The sequence below is a fragment of the Ornithorhynchus anatinus genome, chromosome 1, assembly GCF_004115215.2.
Source record: "Ornithorhynchus anatinus isolate Pmale09 chromosome 1, mOrnAna1.pri.v4, whole genome shotgun sequence".
Lineage (NCBI taxonomy): Eukaryota > Metazoa > Chordata > Mammalia > Monotremata > Ornithorhynchidae > Ornithorhynchus > Ornithorhynchus anatinus.
Genome location: NC_041728.1, coordinates 165,996,197 through 166,012,610, shown reverse-complemented (window position 1 = coordinate 166,012,610; position 16,414 = coordinate 165,996,197). Strand labels below are relative to the sequence as shown.

The following is a 16,414-nucleotide window of genomic DNA, read 5'->3' as shown; positions in this document are numbered from 1 at the left end:
GAACGAGCCCACTTTCTTTCCTACTCAAGCTTCCAAGGGCCAGGGCTCTCATCCTTGACTGAAGCTTGCTGTGGGCAGGGATGTCTGTTACACTGTTGTGTTGTACTCTCCTGAGCTCTTAGTAAAATGCTCTGCACCAAGTGTGCAATAAATATGCTTGACTGATTGATTGACTGGGATACGTCTTCAGATTTGAAGATGGCTTAGTGGATAGAGCCCGGGACTGGGAGTCGGAAGGCCCTGAGGATTAGAACCACTTGTCTGCTGTGTGACCTTGGGCAAGTCACTGAACCTTTTTGTGCTTCAGTGACCTAATCTGTAAAATGGGAATTAAGACTGAGAGCCCCATGTGGGACAGGGACTGTGTCCAACCTGATTAACTTGTGTCTACCCCAGTGCTTAGAACTGTGCTTGGCACAGATTAAGAGCTTAACAAGTACCATAATTACTAATTATTATTAAGAAGCAGGGCCTGCAGCCTATGTATTGGGAACAGAACTGCACTTGGGGCTCCAGTACCTACTGGGATTTGCGGGGGGTGGGGTGGGTGTGCAGGGTCTTTTGGGGGCCTTTTTCTCCCTGACTCCCAAGAAACTCAGCCGGTTTCCCGTCCCCTTCCCCTTCTTCTCTCCCGCCGCAGACTACGAGCACCAGCAGGAGCAGGAGAAGCTGGAGCGGGAGATCTCCTTGCTGCGGGGGTCGAACGAGGACCAGCGGAGGCGGGCGGAGCTTCTGGAACAGGCGCTGGGCAACTCCCAGAGCCGGGCGGCCAGAGCTGAGGACGAGCTGCGCAAGAAGAGGGCCTATGTGGAGAAGGTGGAGCGCCTGCAGCAGGCCCTGGCCCAGCTCCAGGCCGCCTGTGAGAAGCGGGAGCAGCTGGAGCTTCGTCTACGCACCCGCCTGGAGCAGGAGCTGAAGACCCTGAGAGCTCAACAGGTTAGCATTCATTCAGTCAACTTTCACTCGTATTTACTGAGCACTGATTGTGTGCAGAGCACTGTACTAAGAGCTTTTCTTATGCCTTCGAGTCCCCTCCGACCCATAGCGACTCCATGGACACGTCTCTCCTAGAATGCCCCACGTCTGTCTGCAGTCATTCTGGTAGTGGAACTATAGAGTTTTCTTGGGAAAAATCCGGAAGTGGATTATCATTGCCTCCTTCCCCTCTGTAAACTTGAGTCTCCACCCTCTTCTCTCCCGTGCCGCCACTGCCCGGCACAGGGGAGTTTTGACTTGTAGCAGATTGCCTTCCATTCGCTAGCCACTGCCCAAACTGGGAGTGAAATGGGTAGGCCTCTGCTTGACTCTCCCTCCCTTAGCCGAGACTGATCAAGTACTGGAAACTCTGCTGATGCCGTCCTGAGAGGGAATGAAGTGCTTTGGAAAGTACAATAGAATATTAACAGGCACATTCCCTTCCCACAATGGGCTTATACTCTAGAGGGGGAGACAGATGTTAATATAAATAAATAAATGACAGAAATGCACATAATGGCTGTGGGGCTGGGAGGGGGGATGAATAAGGGTAGCAAATCAGGGTGATGCAGAAGGGAGTGGGAGAAGAGGAAAGGAGGGCTTAGTCTTGGAGGAGATAACTGGGGTATTTGTTAAGTGCTTACTGTGTACTAAGCGCTAGGTTGGATACAAGATAATCAGGTCAGATGCAGTCCCTGTCCCACTTGGGGCTCACAGCCTGAATAACCATTTTACAGATGAGGAAACTGAGGCCCAGAGAAGTAAAGTGATTCATCCAAGGTCATACAGAAGACAAGTGGTAGAGCAGGTTAGAACTCAGACCTTCTGACTCCCAGACCCAGGCAGCTTCTCGTGGCCTAGATGAGAGCTGGAGCCAGCAAGCTCAGGGCTCTGAAGCCGACAGACTCCCCGCAACAGGACCGGTGACCGCCATCCACTGGGGGGGGGGGTTGTACACGAGCCCTCACAGAAGGCCCAAACGGGCTTCCTAGTTTACTGTGGTTGGTGCCAGGAGGGGAAGGACAGGGTAGGCACTGCAGTAGCCCCGGGGTGTAGGGCCTGGGCACTCCAAGTGCCACCCCCATACTAGACAGTTGGAGAGAACTCTGGCTGATGACAGAGGAGACATGAGCCCACGATGGTATACTGAGCTCATAATCCACTCAGAGATAATGACAAGCTGTCTGGAGCCCGTGGTCACAAAGCCCTCTGGTTTGGGGTTTGACAAACCGAGGTCTGACAACCCTCCCTTGGGTGCTTCTCTCCCTTCCCCTCCCACCTCCTGACCAAGCTGTTCACTCTCTCCTCTGTTTTTTTTTTTAATGGTACTTGTTAGGTGCTCACTACATGCCAGGTAGCGTACTAAGCGCTGTGGTAACTACCAGTTAGGTTGGACATGGTCCATGTCCCACATGGGGCTCACAGTCCTAAGCCTCATTTAACAGATGAGGAAATTGAGGACCAAAGAAGTGAAGTACTTGTCCAAGATCACACTGCAGACAAGGGGCGGAGCCAGGATTAGAACCCAGGTCCTCTGACTCCCAGGCCAGTACTCTTTACACTTGGCCACGCTGCCTCTCAGGAAGTAGATCTTCCCCTCCCATTTTTCCTCCTCCATGGAGACAGTAAGGTCTACTAGAAAGGAAATACAAGGGACATGGAGTCAGAGAACCTGGACTCTAGCACAAGTCCTGCCTCTGGCCTTGATGGGTGACTTCGGGCAACTTTTCTGGACCACAGTATCCTCATCTGTAAAAGAGGAATACCTGCCTTTCCAGAATAATCAGTCAGATGGAAAACAGAAAGTATTCTGCAAATACAAGGTATTATTTCTTCAGCCTGGGTTGAGGAGTCATTCATTCATTCATTCAATAGTATTTATTGAGCGCTTACTATGTGCAGAGCACTGTACTAAGTGCTTGGAATGTACAAATCGGTAACAGATAGAGACAGTCCCTGCCCTATGACGGGCTTACAGTCTAATCGGGGGAGACAGACAGACAAGAACAATAGCAATAAATAGACTCAAGGGGATGAACATCTCATTAAGACAATAACAAATACATAGAATCAAGGAGTCCATTTTATAGCACTGGAGAAGATGTGGGGGCCAGCGGGATCCGACCCCTCAGACTGTGTTGAGGATGGCAGTCGGGCATCAAGAGTTTTCTCTGTTCTCCGAGACAAAAAACTAACAAAAACTGTTTCTGCCAACCGATGGTACTGTCAGGTGCTGGTTTGCTAACAGCTATGGCGAAATCCTGGCCTTGACTTCTCACCTCATCTGGACAGACGCTACCCGTGTCCCAATTTACTTTGAGGGAAGAATTTGTTCCCAGCACTGAGCCAACAGAGATCTGAGCCCCTCGATGATAGCCCGGCCCCGTGGCTGGGGAGGTGGTGGGATGCCTTTTCCTCTTCTTTTTTTTTTTCCGTTGAAACTTGCCCGTAGCCTGACTTCTTTAAGCTCTGACTTGTGAGCAGTTTTCCTGGCTGCAGCTCAGAAAAGGTGCAGGGCGACCCTGAGCTGAACCCATTACCAAAGTCTCTAAATAAACCCTCCTCACTCAGCTTGTGGTTTTAGTATTTCCTGAGTTCTTGTGTGTCTGCATGTGTGTAGACCCCCTCCAGACCACAGTCATTGTGGGCAGTGATGTGGGCAGTGATGTGTTTGTTGTTATATTGTACTTTCCTAAGTGCTTAGTACAGTGCTTTGCACATAGTAAGTGTTCAATAAGTACTATCGAATGAGTAAGTATAGATACCGCTGGTGGTGAGTTCCCTTAGGAAAATGTGTGTGTAGACACTACTGACAGTGAATTCCCTTGGTGTGTGGATCATGTGTGTATGTGTGCACGTGGGTGTGTGTAGACCCCACTCATGGTGAGTTCCTACGCGTGTGTGTGTGTAAGCATGAGTAGACACCACTGATGGTGAGTTCCCTTGGGAAGCATGTATGTACGTGTGAGTTCGTGTGTGTGTACTTGTGTGTGTGCGCACATGTGTAGACATCGTTGACAGTGAATTCCCTTGAGGAAGTGTGTGTGTGTGTGTGTGTGTGTGTGTGTGTGTGTGTATAGATACCACTTACAGTCAATTCCCTTGTGGGTGTGCATTTGTGCATGTGGGAGCTTAGTGATCGTGAGTTCCCTTGAGGGAGTGTGTATATGTTTTTGTATATGTGTTTATATGTGTGTGTGTATTCTTCTACCTTTAGCCTTATGGGAGCTTCGAATCTAGCAGACCAAACAACCATAAAAATAGCAAGACAGCGCACAGGAGAGAGGCTTAGGCCATAAAAAGATGTCGAAACGTAGGAAGCACAGAAACGTGCCTGCACTTTTCCAGGGTGGATTCAAGGATTTAGAGAGAAACTGGCCTGGCCAGAGAATGTTAGAGGGAGGAGTGTGCGTGTGTGTGTGACTGACTCCTCATACCCCTCACAGATCACTCACTGCCCGGCAGTCATCATCATCACTGTTATCTTTAGCACTTCTGCACTTTAATTGACTTACTTATCCACATCTCCCTACTCTCTTTGTCCCTGTTCTTTCTCCACCTACATGTAAATAAATAACCCTTGTCCGCCTGCCTTCCCTATTAGAAAGTAAGCTCCTTGAGGCCAGGGACCATCTCTTTCATCTCAGCATTCTCACGAGCTCTTAGCAGAGTGCCCGGCCCCCAGGAGGAGCCGGAAGCTTATTTTGGTCCATTGGCCGCTTGACCCGTTTTGTGAATTTGTCGTTCCGTGTCATTGCAGAGGCAGATGGGGGCACCTAGCAGCGGGTCCCCTGAGCTCAGTACCCCGAGGCTGCGTGAGCAGCTGAGGGAGAAGGAGGAGAAGATCTTGGCGCTGGAGGCTGACATGACCAAGTGGGAGCAGAAGTACCTGGAGGAATGCACCATGAAGCAGTTTGTCATGGACGCGGCCGCCACGGCTGCTGCTCAGCGGGACACAACCCTGATCAACCGCTCTCCGCACCATTCCCCCAACAGCAGCTTGCACGAAGAGCTGCTCCTGGCCAACCACAAGCACCAAGAGATGGAGAACAGGTAGGGTGGGATTCTTAGGACATTCCCAGTCCTCGGAGTCATTACGGTCCTCAAGGCCATAGTGATGGAGAACAGGCATGGTGAGATTCTTTGAGTACTTACGATCCTCAGGGCTGTAGCGAGCTCGGCCCTGTATCGTGCCAGACGGACACAGTCGGTCAACCTCCGGTCTCAGACCCCACAGACTGCCAGGTCCTGGCTAGGTGATGATGATAATAATTATGGTACTTGTTTTTAACTTACTATGTGCCAAGCCCTGATCTATGTGCTGGGGTAGATTCGAGTTAATCAGGTTGGACACAGGCCTTGTCCCACGTGGGGCTCACACTCTTATCCCCATTTTACAGGTGAGGTACCTGAACCCTAGAGAAGTGAAGCGACTTTGCTGAGTTCACACAGCAGGCATGTGGTGGATCTGGGATTAGAACCCAGAAGAAGCAGCGTGGCATGGCGCTGTGGAAAGAGCACGGGCTTTGGAGTCAGGGCTCATGAGTTCGAATCCCAGCTCTGCCACTTGTCAGCTGTGTGACTGTGGGCAAGTCACTTAACTTCTCTGTGCCTCAGTTCCCTCATCTGTAAAATGGGGATTAAGACTGTGAGCCCCAAGTGGGACAACCTGATTCCCCTGCGTCTACCCCAGCGCTTAGAACAGTGCTCTGCACATAGTAAGCGCTTAACAAATACCAACATTATTATTATTATTATTAACCCAGGTCCTTCTGACTCCCAGGCCTGTCCTCTATCCACTAGGATGTCGTGGGGAGCCATGGGAGGAAAGCAAAGAACAACCTCTGCCCTGAGCTCTCATTTGGGTGCGTGGGCATCCATCTCATCCTTCTTCCAAGCCTCCACTGAGAGCACTGGTTAACAAAGATGGGGCCCACGGCTGTAGCCTTGTTTTAGCTCTCGTGTGCTTGGTGGTTGGTGGCTGAAATCCTTTTTTTTTTTTTTTTGGTATTTGTTAAGTGCTTCCTATATTAAGTGCTGGGGTAAAGCTCCATAGGGTCTAGAATAAAGCTCCAGAGAGTCTAGAGTAAAACCCCATAGTGCCTAGAATAAAGCTCTCCAATGCCTAGAATAGGGCCCCATACATATTATCTGAAGTTAAGGTCCCTGTTGCCTAGAATAAAATTCTAGAGTCCTAGAATAAAACTTCCTAGTGCCTAGAATAAAGTTCTAGAGTCCCTAGAATAAAGCCCCACAAGTTGTAGAATAAATCTCCATAGGGCCTAGAATAAAGCTCCAAAGGGCCTGAAATAAAAGCACCATGAGGTCTAGAATAAAATTCCCCAGTACCTAGAATAAAGTCTAGAGTTACTAGAATAAAGCTCCAAAGGGCTTAGAATATATCTCCATGGGGCCTAGAATAAAACTCCTGAGTTCCTAGAGTAAAGATGCCTAGAATAAAACACCCTATTACCTAGAATTAGGCCTCATAGTGTCTAGAACCTATTTTTGTCCATTGAGACCCTCAGTATATGCTGGTTCAACATGGTGTCGACAAGGATTTCCTGTCATCAAAGACTGATTTCCCCTGGATTCCCCTTTACTTTGCTCTGCGGCCTTTGGCGAGCCAATTCACCTCCCCGTGCTTCAGTTTCTCCCCCAGTTGGAGTGGGCTTTTAAGGCTGAATATGTACCACAAAAGAATTTAGATTATCTGAGTCCCACCTGCACTGGAGTGTAGCAGTCTGGAGGCCTGAGAAATAGCTGAGCACTGAACTTTAAGATGCTTCTGATTGATCAAAGGAAAGCTTCACTTGGAAATGAATTCCAGAGCCAGGTTAGGCAAAGGCAGAGGAAGCAAGAGAAGCTTGCTGCTTCTCATTAGCAGCATGGTCTTGTGGCTGGAGCACAGGTCTGGAAGTCAGAAGGACCTGGATTCTAATTCCGACTCCGTCCTTTGTTGTGTAACCTTGGGCAAGTCACTTCACTTCTCTGAGCCTCAGTAAAATAGGACTATGAGCTCCACATGCAATATGGACATGTCCAACCTATTTGTATCTACCCCAGCGCTTTGTACAGTGCCTAGCATATAGTTAGCACTTAACAAATACCATTTAAAAAAAATCCAGATTCTTTGCTCTCTGCTTCCTTTGCCCTGCCCCGCTCGGTTGTCTGAACAGAGTGGTCTAGTGGATAGAGAATGGGCCTGGGAGCCAGAAGGACCTGGGTTCTAATTCTGACTCAGCCACTTGTCTACTGTGTGACCTTGGGCCAGTCACTTCACTTCTGTGCATCAGATACCTCATCTTTAAAATGGGGATTAGGACTGTGAGCCTCATGTGGGACAAGAACTGTGTCCAACCTGATTGGCTTGTATCTTCCCCAGAGCTTAGAAGGGTGCCTGGCACATAGTAAGTGCTTAACAAATATCATTAAAATAAAAGATCCAGATTCTTTGCCCTCTGCTTGCTTCCTTTGCCCCACCCTTCTAGGTGATCTAAAGTAATGAGGGCGATTTGGGCTTCAAGATGGCAAGTGTCATTTGGGAATGGGGGGAATTAAGGCACCACTCAAATATGCCACTGTAATCCTGAAGGGCCACAGGTGAGCCATGGCCCAGGTGTGTGGCAGACTGTCATTCTCAGACCGGGTTCTGAGAGCCTCTTCTCCAAGAGACCTTCCCTTTCCTCCAAGAGGTCTTTTCTGACTAAGCCCCCCTTTCTTCTCCCACTCCCTTCCACATCGCCCTGACTTGCTCCCTTTATTCATCCCCCTTCCCAGCCCCACAGCCCTTATGTCCATATATGTCATTTATTTATTTATATTAATGTCTTGTCTCTAGACTCTAAGCTTGTTGTGAGCAGGGAATGGTCCTGTTCATTGTTATATTGTACTCCCCAAGTGCTTAGTGCAGTGCTCTGCACACAGTAAGTGCTCAATCAATATGATTGAATGAATGAATGAACAAATGAGCGAAGGGCACACTGTGGTGTGGGTTGTGCTGTTGCCAGGCCCCATCCTGACCCACGACTGTCGCCTCTCCCGCCAGGTTAAAAGCTCTTCACGCGCAGATCCTGGAAAAAGACGCCGTGATCAAAGTGCTGCAGCAGCGCTCCCGGAGGGACCCAGGCAAGGCGGCACAGGGCTCCCTGCGCCCAGCCAAGTCTGTGCCCTCCATCTTTGCGGCCTCGGCGGCCCCAGGCTGGCAAGGCGCCCCTTCCCGGGAGCAGTCGGTGGATGGGGCCTCGCGCCCGGAGACAGCAGGTGAGGAGCACCGGGCTGGGGAAACATACATGGTCACACTGTACCCTGCCGCAGCTCATTAGGGTGGAGAACGGGTCTACCGACTCTCCCAAGTGCTTAGTATAGTGCTGTATGCACACGAAGCGTGCGATAAATATCGCTGATTAGGCTCAGGAGGGCCTGGGTCTGTCAGCAGGCAGTGGCTTCCAATGAGGTTTTAGCCCAAGAGATTATGAGGCAGGATCTCCCATCTCTTGTTACCTCATGGAGAAACAAAAAGTGCCATGTTCAGGGATGCCAAAAGCCCCTGAAGAAGCCCAGTCTCTTCCGGGCTATGAAATGAGGCTACCAGTCCAGTTCTAGGAAGTTTACTGATTGGAGAAATGAAGGGGGGACAGGGAAGTTGGGGGGTCCCTCCCTTGTGTGGACAGAAAAGGTTGGGTTCAAATGCCCCTCTGGCTCAGAGGCAGATGTACAGTTAGAGACTTTTGGGAGGGATCTCCAGCCCCTGTGGAGATTCCAGCCTTAGAAGTTAGACTTAGACCAGATGTTTCTCCTCACAGCGAGGGTCTCGACAGAGGAGATGCCCAGAGGCCCCCTCCCCTCCCACTCCAAACACGGGAGCAAAGATGGCAGCACTCAGACGGATGGTCTTGGCGAGGGCCCGGGTGGCCTGCAGGAGGCTGAGCCCCAGATGTTTCTGAATGGCACCGGCCTGGGAATTGCCTCACTCGGTAAGCGTCCTACCTCTGCTTCCCACTGAGCCGGGCATTCCTGTAGCTGAGCACGTGGGAACCAGTCAGAAAACATGCTGAGCCTTCTTCTTCTCCTTCTCCTCATCCTCTTCCTCCCTCTCCTGTTCCTTCTCCTCTTTTCCTCCTCCTCTTTTGTTCTTCCTCCTCTTCCTCCTCTTCTCCTGTCTCCTCCTCCTTTTGTCCTCCCCCTTCTCTTTTACTCCTTCCCTCCTCCTTCTCCCCCCTTCCTCCTCCTCTTCTTCACCTTCTCTTCCTTCTCCACCTCCTTTCTTCTCCTCAATCTCCCCGCCAGCCTTGCTCCCTTCCCTACATGCTTGGATACACCCAGCATAGCCCAGAAATAAAAAGCATTACGGCCTAGTAGAAAGAGCATGGGCCTGGAAGTCAGAGAACCTGGGTTCTAATGCCAGCCCCACTATGCTGTGTTACCTTGGGCAAGTAATTTAACCTCTCTTGGCCTCAATTGCCTTATCTTTTAAGTATGTATTCCACACCTGTTCTCCCTGGCTGCACAGTGACCCTTTCTGGAGGTCTTCCTTCCATCTTCCCAGAGGGAATAAAGAGCAGAGATAGACAAGCTGGCCTCACGAGGCACTTCTCCAACTCCCTATCTCTTTATGTCTCTCTTCATCTCTGTCTCTGCCTCTCTTTGTCTCTCTCTGACTTTCTGTGTCCTTTTTTATCTGTCTCTATCACTATCTCCCTTTGTCTCCTATTCTCTGTTTCTGTTTTTCCTTGCTTCCCTGTCTCTCTCTGACTGTCTGGCTCTCTTCTTCTGACTCTCCCTGGCCCTATCTCTCTGCCTCTCTCGATCTCTCTGCCTCTCTCTGTCACTGGGAATTTGTTTCAGAAGGGGGCTGCTGTGGAGAAATTTGAGAAGATGCCATTTATTCCCCCGCCCTGCCGACCCATAGCAGATTCACATTTCTCTATTCAGGTTTCACGATATGAGCATAAACCACAAACATGAGAAGAATTTCCCAGCTGCCCTCCCTTCCCATCTCCCTACCTCCCCCCCTCAACCAATTGCAGTTGATAAATACCTGACTCTCCTTGGGGGAGAGCGGGGGGAGCTGGCGGGAGGTGGGAAAGAGGGCAGAGGGCTGGCTTTCAAGGATCTAAGTCCAAGAGCCAGCCAGGACCGAACTCTACCTGAGGTTTGAATAGTTGTATCGCCAACTGCAGGGGGGGATAGGCAAGGAGAGGGGACTTATGAGTAATTTATTTTTCCTCCATTGGGTGAGTCCTCCAGAGGAGAGAGGGAGAGAGCACAGCATTTCCTCACTGTGTGATCTTTTGTGTGTCTGCAGAATCTTCAGCCGCCCCTAGGATCCGGGATCTTTCTGACATGGTGGAGATTCTGATCTGAAAGGGGCTCAGCCTAGATGACTCCTGCTCTGTTCCCTGAAATCCTGTCCCCTTCCCCTGAGGCATCGTCCACTGGAGCCCCCAGAGCATTGGCATCGTCCACTGGGCCACTTCTTGGGGAGTCTTGGTCCTGGAAGCGTAGTGAGACGGCAGTCTTCGGCCACCCCAGCCTGGCAGTGGAGCAGAGCCACTGCCATGACCAACCTCCGACGACGCCTCCGTCGCAGCCGAGATGGACCTCCAAGTCGCCGATGAGGGCCGAGGACCTTTACTCCCGCCCGCCGGGGGGGCCGCGGCGTCCCTCTGGCGTGAACGGAGTTGCTGAGAGTCCAGCCAAGAGGCCGAGTTCCCACAGGATTCTCAGCCTGCGACTTGGGGGGCTGGGGAGAGTGTTAGGAGAGGAGGGTCAGGTGTGGGGCCGGAGGACAGAGCTGTGACTGGAAGAAGAGGCTGGTCATTTCCCATGGAGATCACCGCTTTGTTCCCAAGGTCTCAAGTTCACATTGCCAGAAGTCAACCGTGGATCCGCTGGTTGTGCCAGAATTTAATTCCCCTTTCCTCCTCGTTCCTCTCCCACATACTCTCCTGCCCTGTGGCTGAAACCTTGGGAATGTGTCCCTTAACCCACTCCCACACCCCATTCGGGCTGCGTGTACCTGTAGATAAGGTTAGACAGTAGCCTGTTATTTTATTTGTACATAATTCTATGTTTTATGAGACAGAGACAAAATGGACAGTGGCCATTTCGATTCCTTTCCACCCTGCAACGTCTCTCCTGACTCCGACTCCATTGCCGGTATGATTTTCAGGGACTCTCCCTTCGATGCCCTGACTCCATAGTGTTTTCTGTTAACTCTCTTCCGAGTGTTTGCCTTCTGTTCTCTTCCTCCATTTTGTATCCTGTTTGTCTTAAACTTGAAATATCCGCCTGGAGAACCCTCTGGATTCCATCGCCTTTTGGACAGTCTCCCACAATTTCACTCACTGGAATTTCCCTTCTGTCCATTTAGTGGCAAACCATGAGCCAAGTGGGGTGTGGCTTATCTGCGGACCCCTCCTCCTCCAGCTTCTCCAGCGAGACACGAGAAGCACTTCGTTCTTAAGGACATTTTTTTTTTCCCCGGTGTGGTGGCGTCTGGGAAGAGAGACTCCTCTAACAACATAAAGGAGAATGGGGTAGAGGTTTGGGTTCAGGTGAGTGAGGCTAAAAAAATCCCTTTAAATAGAAGCAGTATTTTTGCAAGCAGTATATCAATTTTCTTAGCTGGCTGCAGGTTTTGCCCCTCACCTGGGAGGAAGAGCAAAAGACAAGGATGTATTTTAGTTGGAATTCTCCTGGCTACTGGCAGCTGGCTTCTGGCAGTAGTGGATTTTTGACTTTAATGAAAGTCACCCTGTTCATTCTACAGAACAGATGGTGTGCCATAGTGCTTTGTTTTCAGATGTCTCTTTTTTGTTCTTTGCCTCATTTTTAGATGATATATATATTTTTTTCTGATTCCTTTAATTTACTTCTATAAACATCTGTGCATTTGCCGGACAAAATGCACTTCCTAGTTCTCCCCTTCCACCCCTCCCCCAGACCATTAAAAATGCATTTGGTTCCTGTGCATTGTTTACAAAGCAGAAAAAAAAAACAAAAACAAAAAGTATCATGAAAGAGGAAAAAACAACTTAATATATTTTGGATTAATATTGGTATTTCTTTTTAAAGTATTTTTTTCGTGCTGTGAAACTTTCTGCCAAAGACAATGAATTTTTTGTTTGTATGTTTAAATTATCGTACATATTTAAATGTAAACTGGGCTATTTTGTTATGCCACCCTGTACCAGGATTGCTGTAGCATTCCACTTGGTATAACAGTATTTTAATAAAAAAAAAAAAGAACGAAAAAATGTAGTTCTCACCTCTATTGATCAGTGCGATTTATTGAATGATTACTGTGTGTTTGAGCTTACCACACCGATTCATTCATTCAATCGTATTTATTGACCACTTACTGGAGACCATGAGCCTGTTGTTGGGCAGGGATTGTCTCTATCTGTTGCCAAATTGTGCATTCCAAGTGCTTAGTACAGTGCTCTGCACACAGTAAGCGCTCAATAAATTGAATGAATGAATGACAAAGGACTGCATTAAGTGCTTGGGAGAATTCAGTATAACTAGAAACAGACACATTGCCTGCCCACAACGAGCTTACAGTCTAGAGGCATAGGAAGAGTGCAGTAGAGTAAGTAGACAAGATCCCTGTCCTCAGGAAGCTTCCAGTCTGGTGGATCACAAATTCTAGTCACGCCATGGAGAAAGGAGGATGAGAGCAGATGTGGTGACTTCATTCCTAAAAATGTCAGACACGGCTCTTCAGAGAGTTCAGTCTAAATCTTATCCAGTGCCGTTAGCTCCTGGCCCAGAATATTGCAGCTATTACAGCAGCCTTGAAAAGAGTTACTAACGGGCAATCGATATTTGGCAACCTCGCCTTTAGTCAATCGATCAAGTATTTTTTGAGTGCTTACTGTGTCCAGACCACTGTGCTAGTTGCTTGGGAGAATACAATAAAATATTTTTGGCAGGCACGATCCATTCTAGACTGTGAGCCTGTTGTGGGCAGGGATTGTCACTATTTGTTGCGCAATTGTGCTTTCCAAGCGCTAATACAGTGCTCTGCACACAGTAAGTGCTCAATATTGAATGAATGAATCCCTGCTTGCAGTGAGCTCACAGGGAGAAGCAGTGTGGCCTAGTGGATAAAGCAGGGGCCTGGGAGTCCAGAAACACCTGAATTCTAATGCAACCTCTGCCATATGTCTACTGTGTGACCCTGGGTAAGTCATTTCACTTCTCTGGACCTGTTACCTCATCTTAAAATGAGGATTAAGAGTGTGAACCCCATGTGGGACAGGAACTGTGTCCAACTTGATTAACTTGTATCTACCCCAGGGTTTAGAACAGTGCTTGGCACGTAGTAAGCATTCAACAAGTACCATGATCATTACTGTAATTATAATCTAATTGAGGCGAAACTTTTACATTAATATATTAGTAATGATAATATTTATTATACACTTACTGTGTAAAGCATTATATGAAGTGCCAGGAAAGACACTAGACAAAGTCCCTGGCCCCCAGGGGTTTCAAAATCTAAAACTAAAAAGCCGGGGAGGGGACTGGCACAGACACAGAAGAAGAGTTGAAATAAAACACTAAGACATAAAAGACAAAGATGGGCAGTCAGAAATTAAAACAATAGGATGCAGCGGCTGTTATTATTATTAAGTGCCATCAAGTCATTTCCAAATCAGAGCCACTTCAAGGAATATACTTTCTCCAGAACATCCTGTCCTCTGCCATAATCCACAACCTTTCTAACGGTTCTTCCATTATCATCATTATGGTATCTATCCATGTAGCTCTCGGTCTGCCTCCTCCACAATTTCCCAGGACTTTTCCTTGCATTAGTGTCTTCTCCAGGTAATTAGTCCTCCCGATTGTATATCCAAAATGTGCTAATCTAAGTCGAGTCATTTGGCCTTCCAAAGAACACTTCAATTTAATTTGTTCCAAGATCCATTTGTTTGTCTTTCGGGCAATCCATGGTATTCACAAAAGCCTTCTCCAACACCACATTTCAAAAGAATCGATGTTCTTTCTATCCTGTTTCTTCGCTGTCTGGCTTTCGGATTCATACATTGTCACTGGGAATGCCAGAGTTGACAATTTGTATTTTTGTGGCAATAGTTCCATCAGCACATTTCATGACTTCTTCCAGGCTTTTCATAGCAAGTCTTCCTAACGTTAATCTTTGGCATAATGGAGCAGAATTTCAGGCTCCACGTGACTCGGAGTCCACAGTCATGCCTGCGGCCACGACGACCGCTCCAGCAGCAGCTGCCACAGCCAGGCTGTGGCTGCTTCTCTCCATTCCACCAGAATGGTGTGAAGCAGGTGGGATGGTGGTCTATCTGTGTTGTGGAGGAGGGTCGGGGAGGGAACAATCAATCTATCAATCATACTTATTAATAATAATAGTAATGATGTTATTTGTTAAGCTCTTACTATGTGCCCAGTACCATCTAAGCACTGGGGTAGATACAAGGTAATCAGATTGCCCCACGGGAGGCTCACAGTCTTAATCCCCATTTTCCAGATGAGGTAACCGAGGCACAGAGAAGTGAAGTGACTTGCCCAGAGTCACACAGCTGACAAGTGGTGGAGCCAGGATTAGAACCCACCATCTCTGACTCCCAATCTGGGCTCTTTCCACTAAGCCACACTGCTTCTCTTAAGAGCTTACTGTGTGCAGATCACTGTACTGTTTGGGAGAGTACAACACAGTAATATAACAGACGCATTTCCTGCCCATAGCGAGCTTACACTCTAGAGGAGGAGACAGACATTAATATAAATAAGTAAATTGTGGATATGATGATGATGATGGCATTTGTTAAGTCCATACTATGTGCAAAGCACTGTTCTAAGTGCTGGGGGGATACAAGGTGATCAGGTTGTCCCACGTGGGGCTCACAGTCTTCATCCCCATTTTACAGATGAGGTAACTGAGGCACAGAGAAGTAAGTGACTTGCCCAAAGTCACACAGCTGACGTGGCAGAGCTGGGATTAGAACCCATGACCTATGACTCCCAAGCCCGGGCTCTTTCCACTGAGCCACGCTGCTTCCAATATGTACATAACCTTACAGCTGTAGGACCAGTGGGGGTGGTGAATTCATTCATTCATTCAATCGCATTTATTGAGCGCTTACTCTGTGCAGAGCACTGTACTAAGTGCTTGGAAAATACAATTCGGCAAATAGAGGCAATCCCTCAGGGTGATACAAAGCAGAGTGGGAGAAAAGGAAATGAGGGCTTAGTTAGGAAAGGCCTCTTAGAGGAGATGTGCCTTCAAAAAGACTTTGAAGATGGGGAGAGTAATTGTCAGATATGAAATGGGAAGGCAGCGTGGCTCAGTGGAAAGAGCCTGGGCTTTGGAGTCAGAGGTCGTGGGTTTGAATCCCAGCTCTGCCACTTGTCAGCTGTGTGACTGTGGGCAAGTCACTTAACTTCTCTGGGCCTCAGTTCCCTCATCTGTAAAATGGGGATTAAGACTGTGAGCCCCACGTGGGACAACCTGATTCCCCTGTGTTTACCCCAGCGCTTAGAACAGTGCTCTGCACATAGTAAGCGCTTAACAAATACCAACATTATTATTACCCCAGCACTTAGAACAGTGCTCGGCACATAGTAAGCGCTTAACAAATACCAACATTATTATTATTAAGGCATTCCAGGCCAGAGTCAGGACATGGGTGAGAGATCGGCAAGCAAGATAGATAAGATCGAGGTACAGTGAGTAGGTTGGCATTAGAGGAGCAAAGTGTGCGGTCTGGGTTGGAATAGGAGAGTAGCGAGGTGAGGTAGAAGATGGCAAACGGCAAGGTGATTGAATGCTTTGAAGCCAGTGGTGAGGAGCTTCTGTTCGATGCGGAGGTGGATGGACAACCACTGGAAGTTCTTGAGGAGAGGGGAAACATGAACTGAATGCTTTGTAGAAAAATGACCTGGGCAGCAGAGTGAAGTATGGATTGGAGTAGGGAGAGACAGGAGGCAAGGAGATTAACAAGGAGGCTGATGCAGTAATCAAGGGAGATTACTGCATCAGCCTCATTGGATTAAGTGCTTGGATTAACCTGTTAGCCATTTGGATGGAGAGTGGAGAGAAGAGGGTGGATTTTAGCGATGTTGTGAAGGTTGAACCAATAGAATTTAGAGAAAGATTGAATACACGGAATGAATGAGAGAGGCGTCAAGGATAACGCCAAGGTTACGGGCTTATGAGACACAAAGGATGGTGGTGCTGTCTACAGTGATGCGAAGGTGAGCGGGAGAGCAGGGTTTGGGTGGGAAGATAAAACGTTCAGTTTTAGCCGTATTAAGTTTGAGGTGACAGGAGGACATCCAAGTAGACGTGTCTTGAACGCAGGAGGAAATGCGAGACTGCAGAAAGGGAGAGAGATCAAGACAAGAGATGTAGATTTGGGAATCACCCGCATAAGGGTGGGAGTTGAAGCCATGG

At 48.5% G+C, this 16,414-nt stretch overlaps 1 protein-coding gene across 2 annotated transcripts in view; it reads left to right on the top strand.

Annotated features, from left to right (window-relative positions):
* AMOTL2 (angiomotin like 2) overlaps window positions 1–12,236 on the top strand; it is a 36,894-nt gene extending 24,658 nt beyond the window's left edge. For both annotated transcript variants that reach the window (XM_029067815.2, XM_029067820.2), the window contains exons 6-10: window positions 641–936; window positions 4,736–5,028; window positions 8,024–8,238; window positions 8,781–8,951; window positions 10,283–12,236. In XM_029067815.2, coding sequence (XP_028923648.1) covers window positions 641–936; window positions 4,736–5,028; window positions 8,024–8,238; window positions 8,781–8,951; window positions 10,283–10,341 — 1,034 coding nt within the window. In that variant the 3' untranslated portion in view covers window positions 10,342–12,236. The remainder of the gene's footprint in view (window positions 1–640; window positions 937–4,735; window positions 5,029–8,023; window positions 8,239–8,780; window positions 8,952–10,282) is intronic.
* The last annotated feature ends 4,178 nt before the right edge of the window (window positions 12,237–16,414 follow it).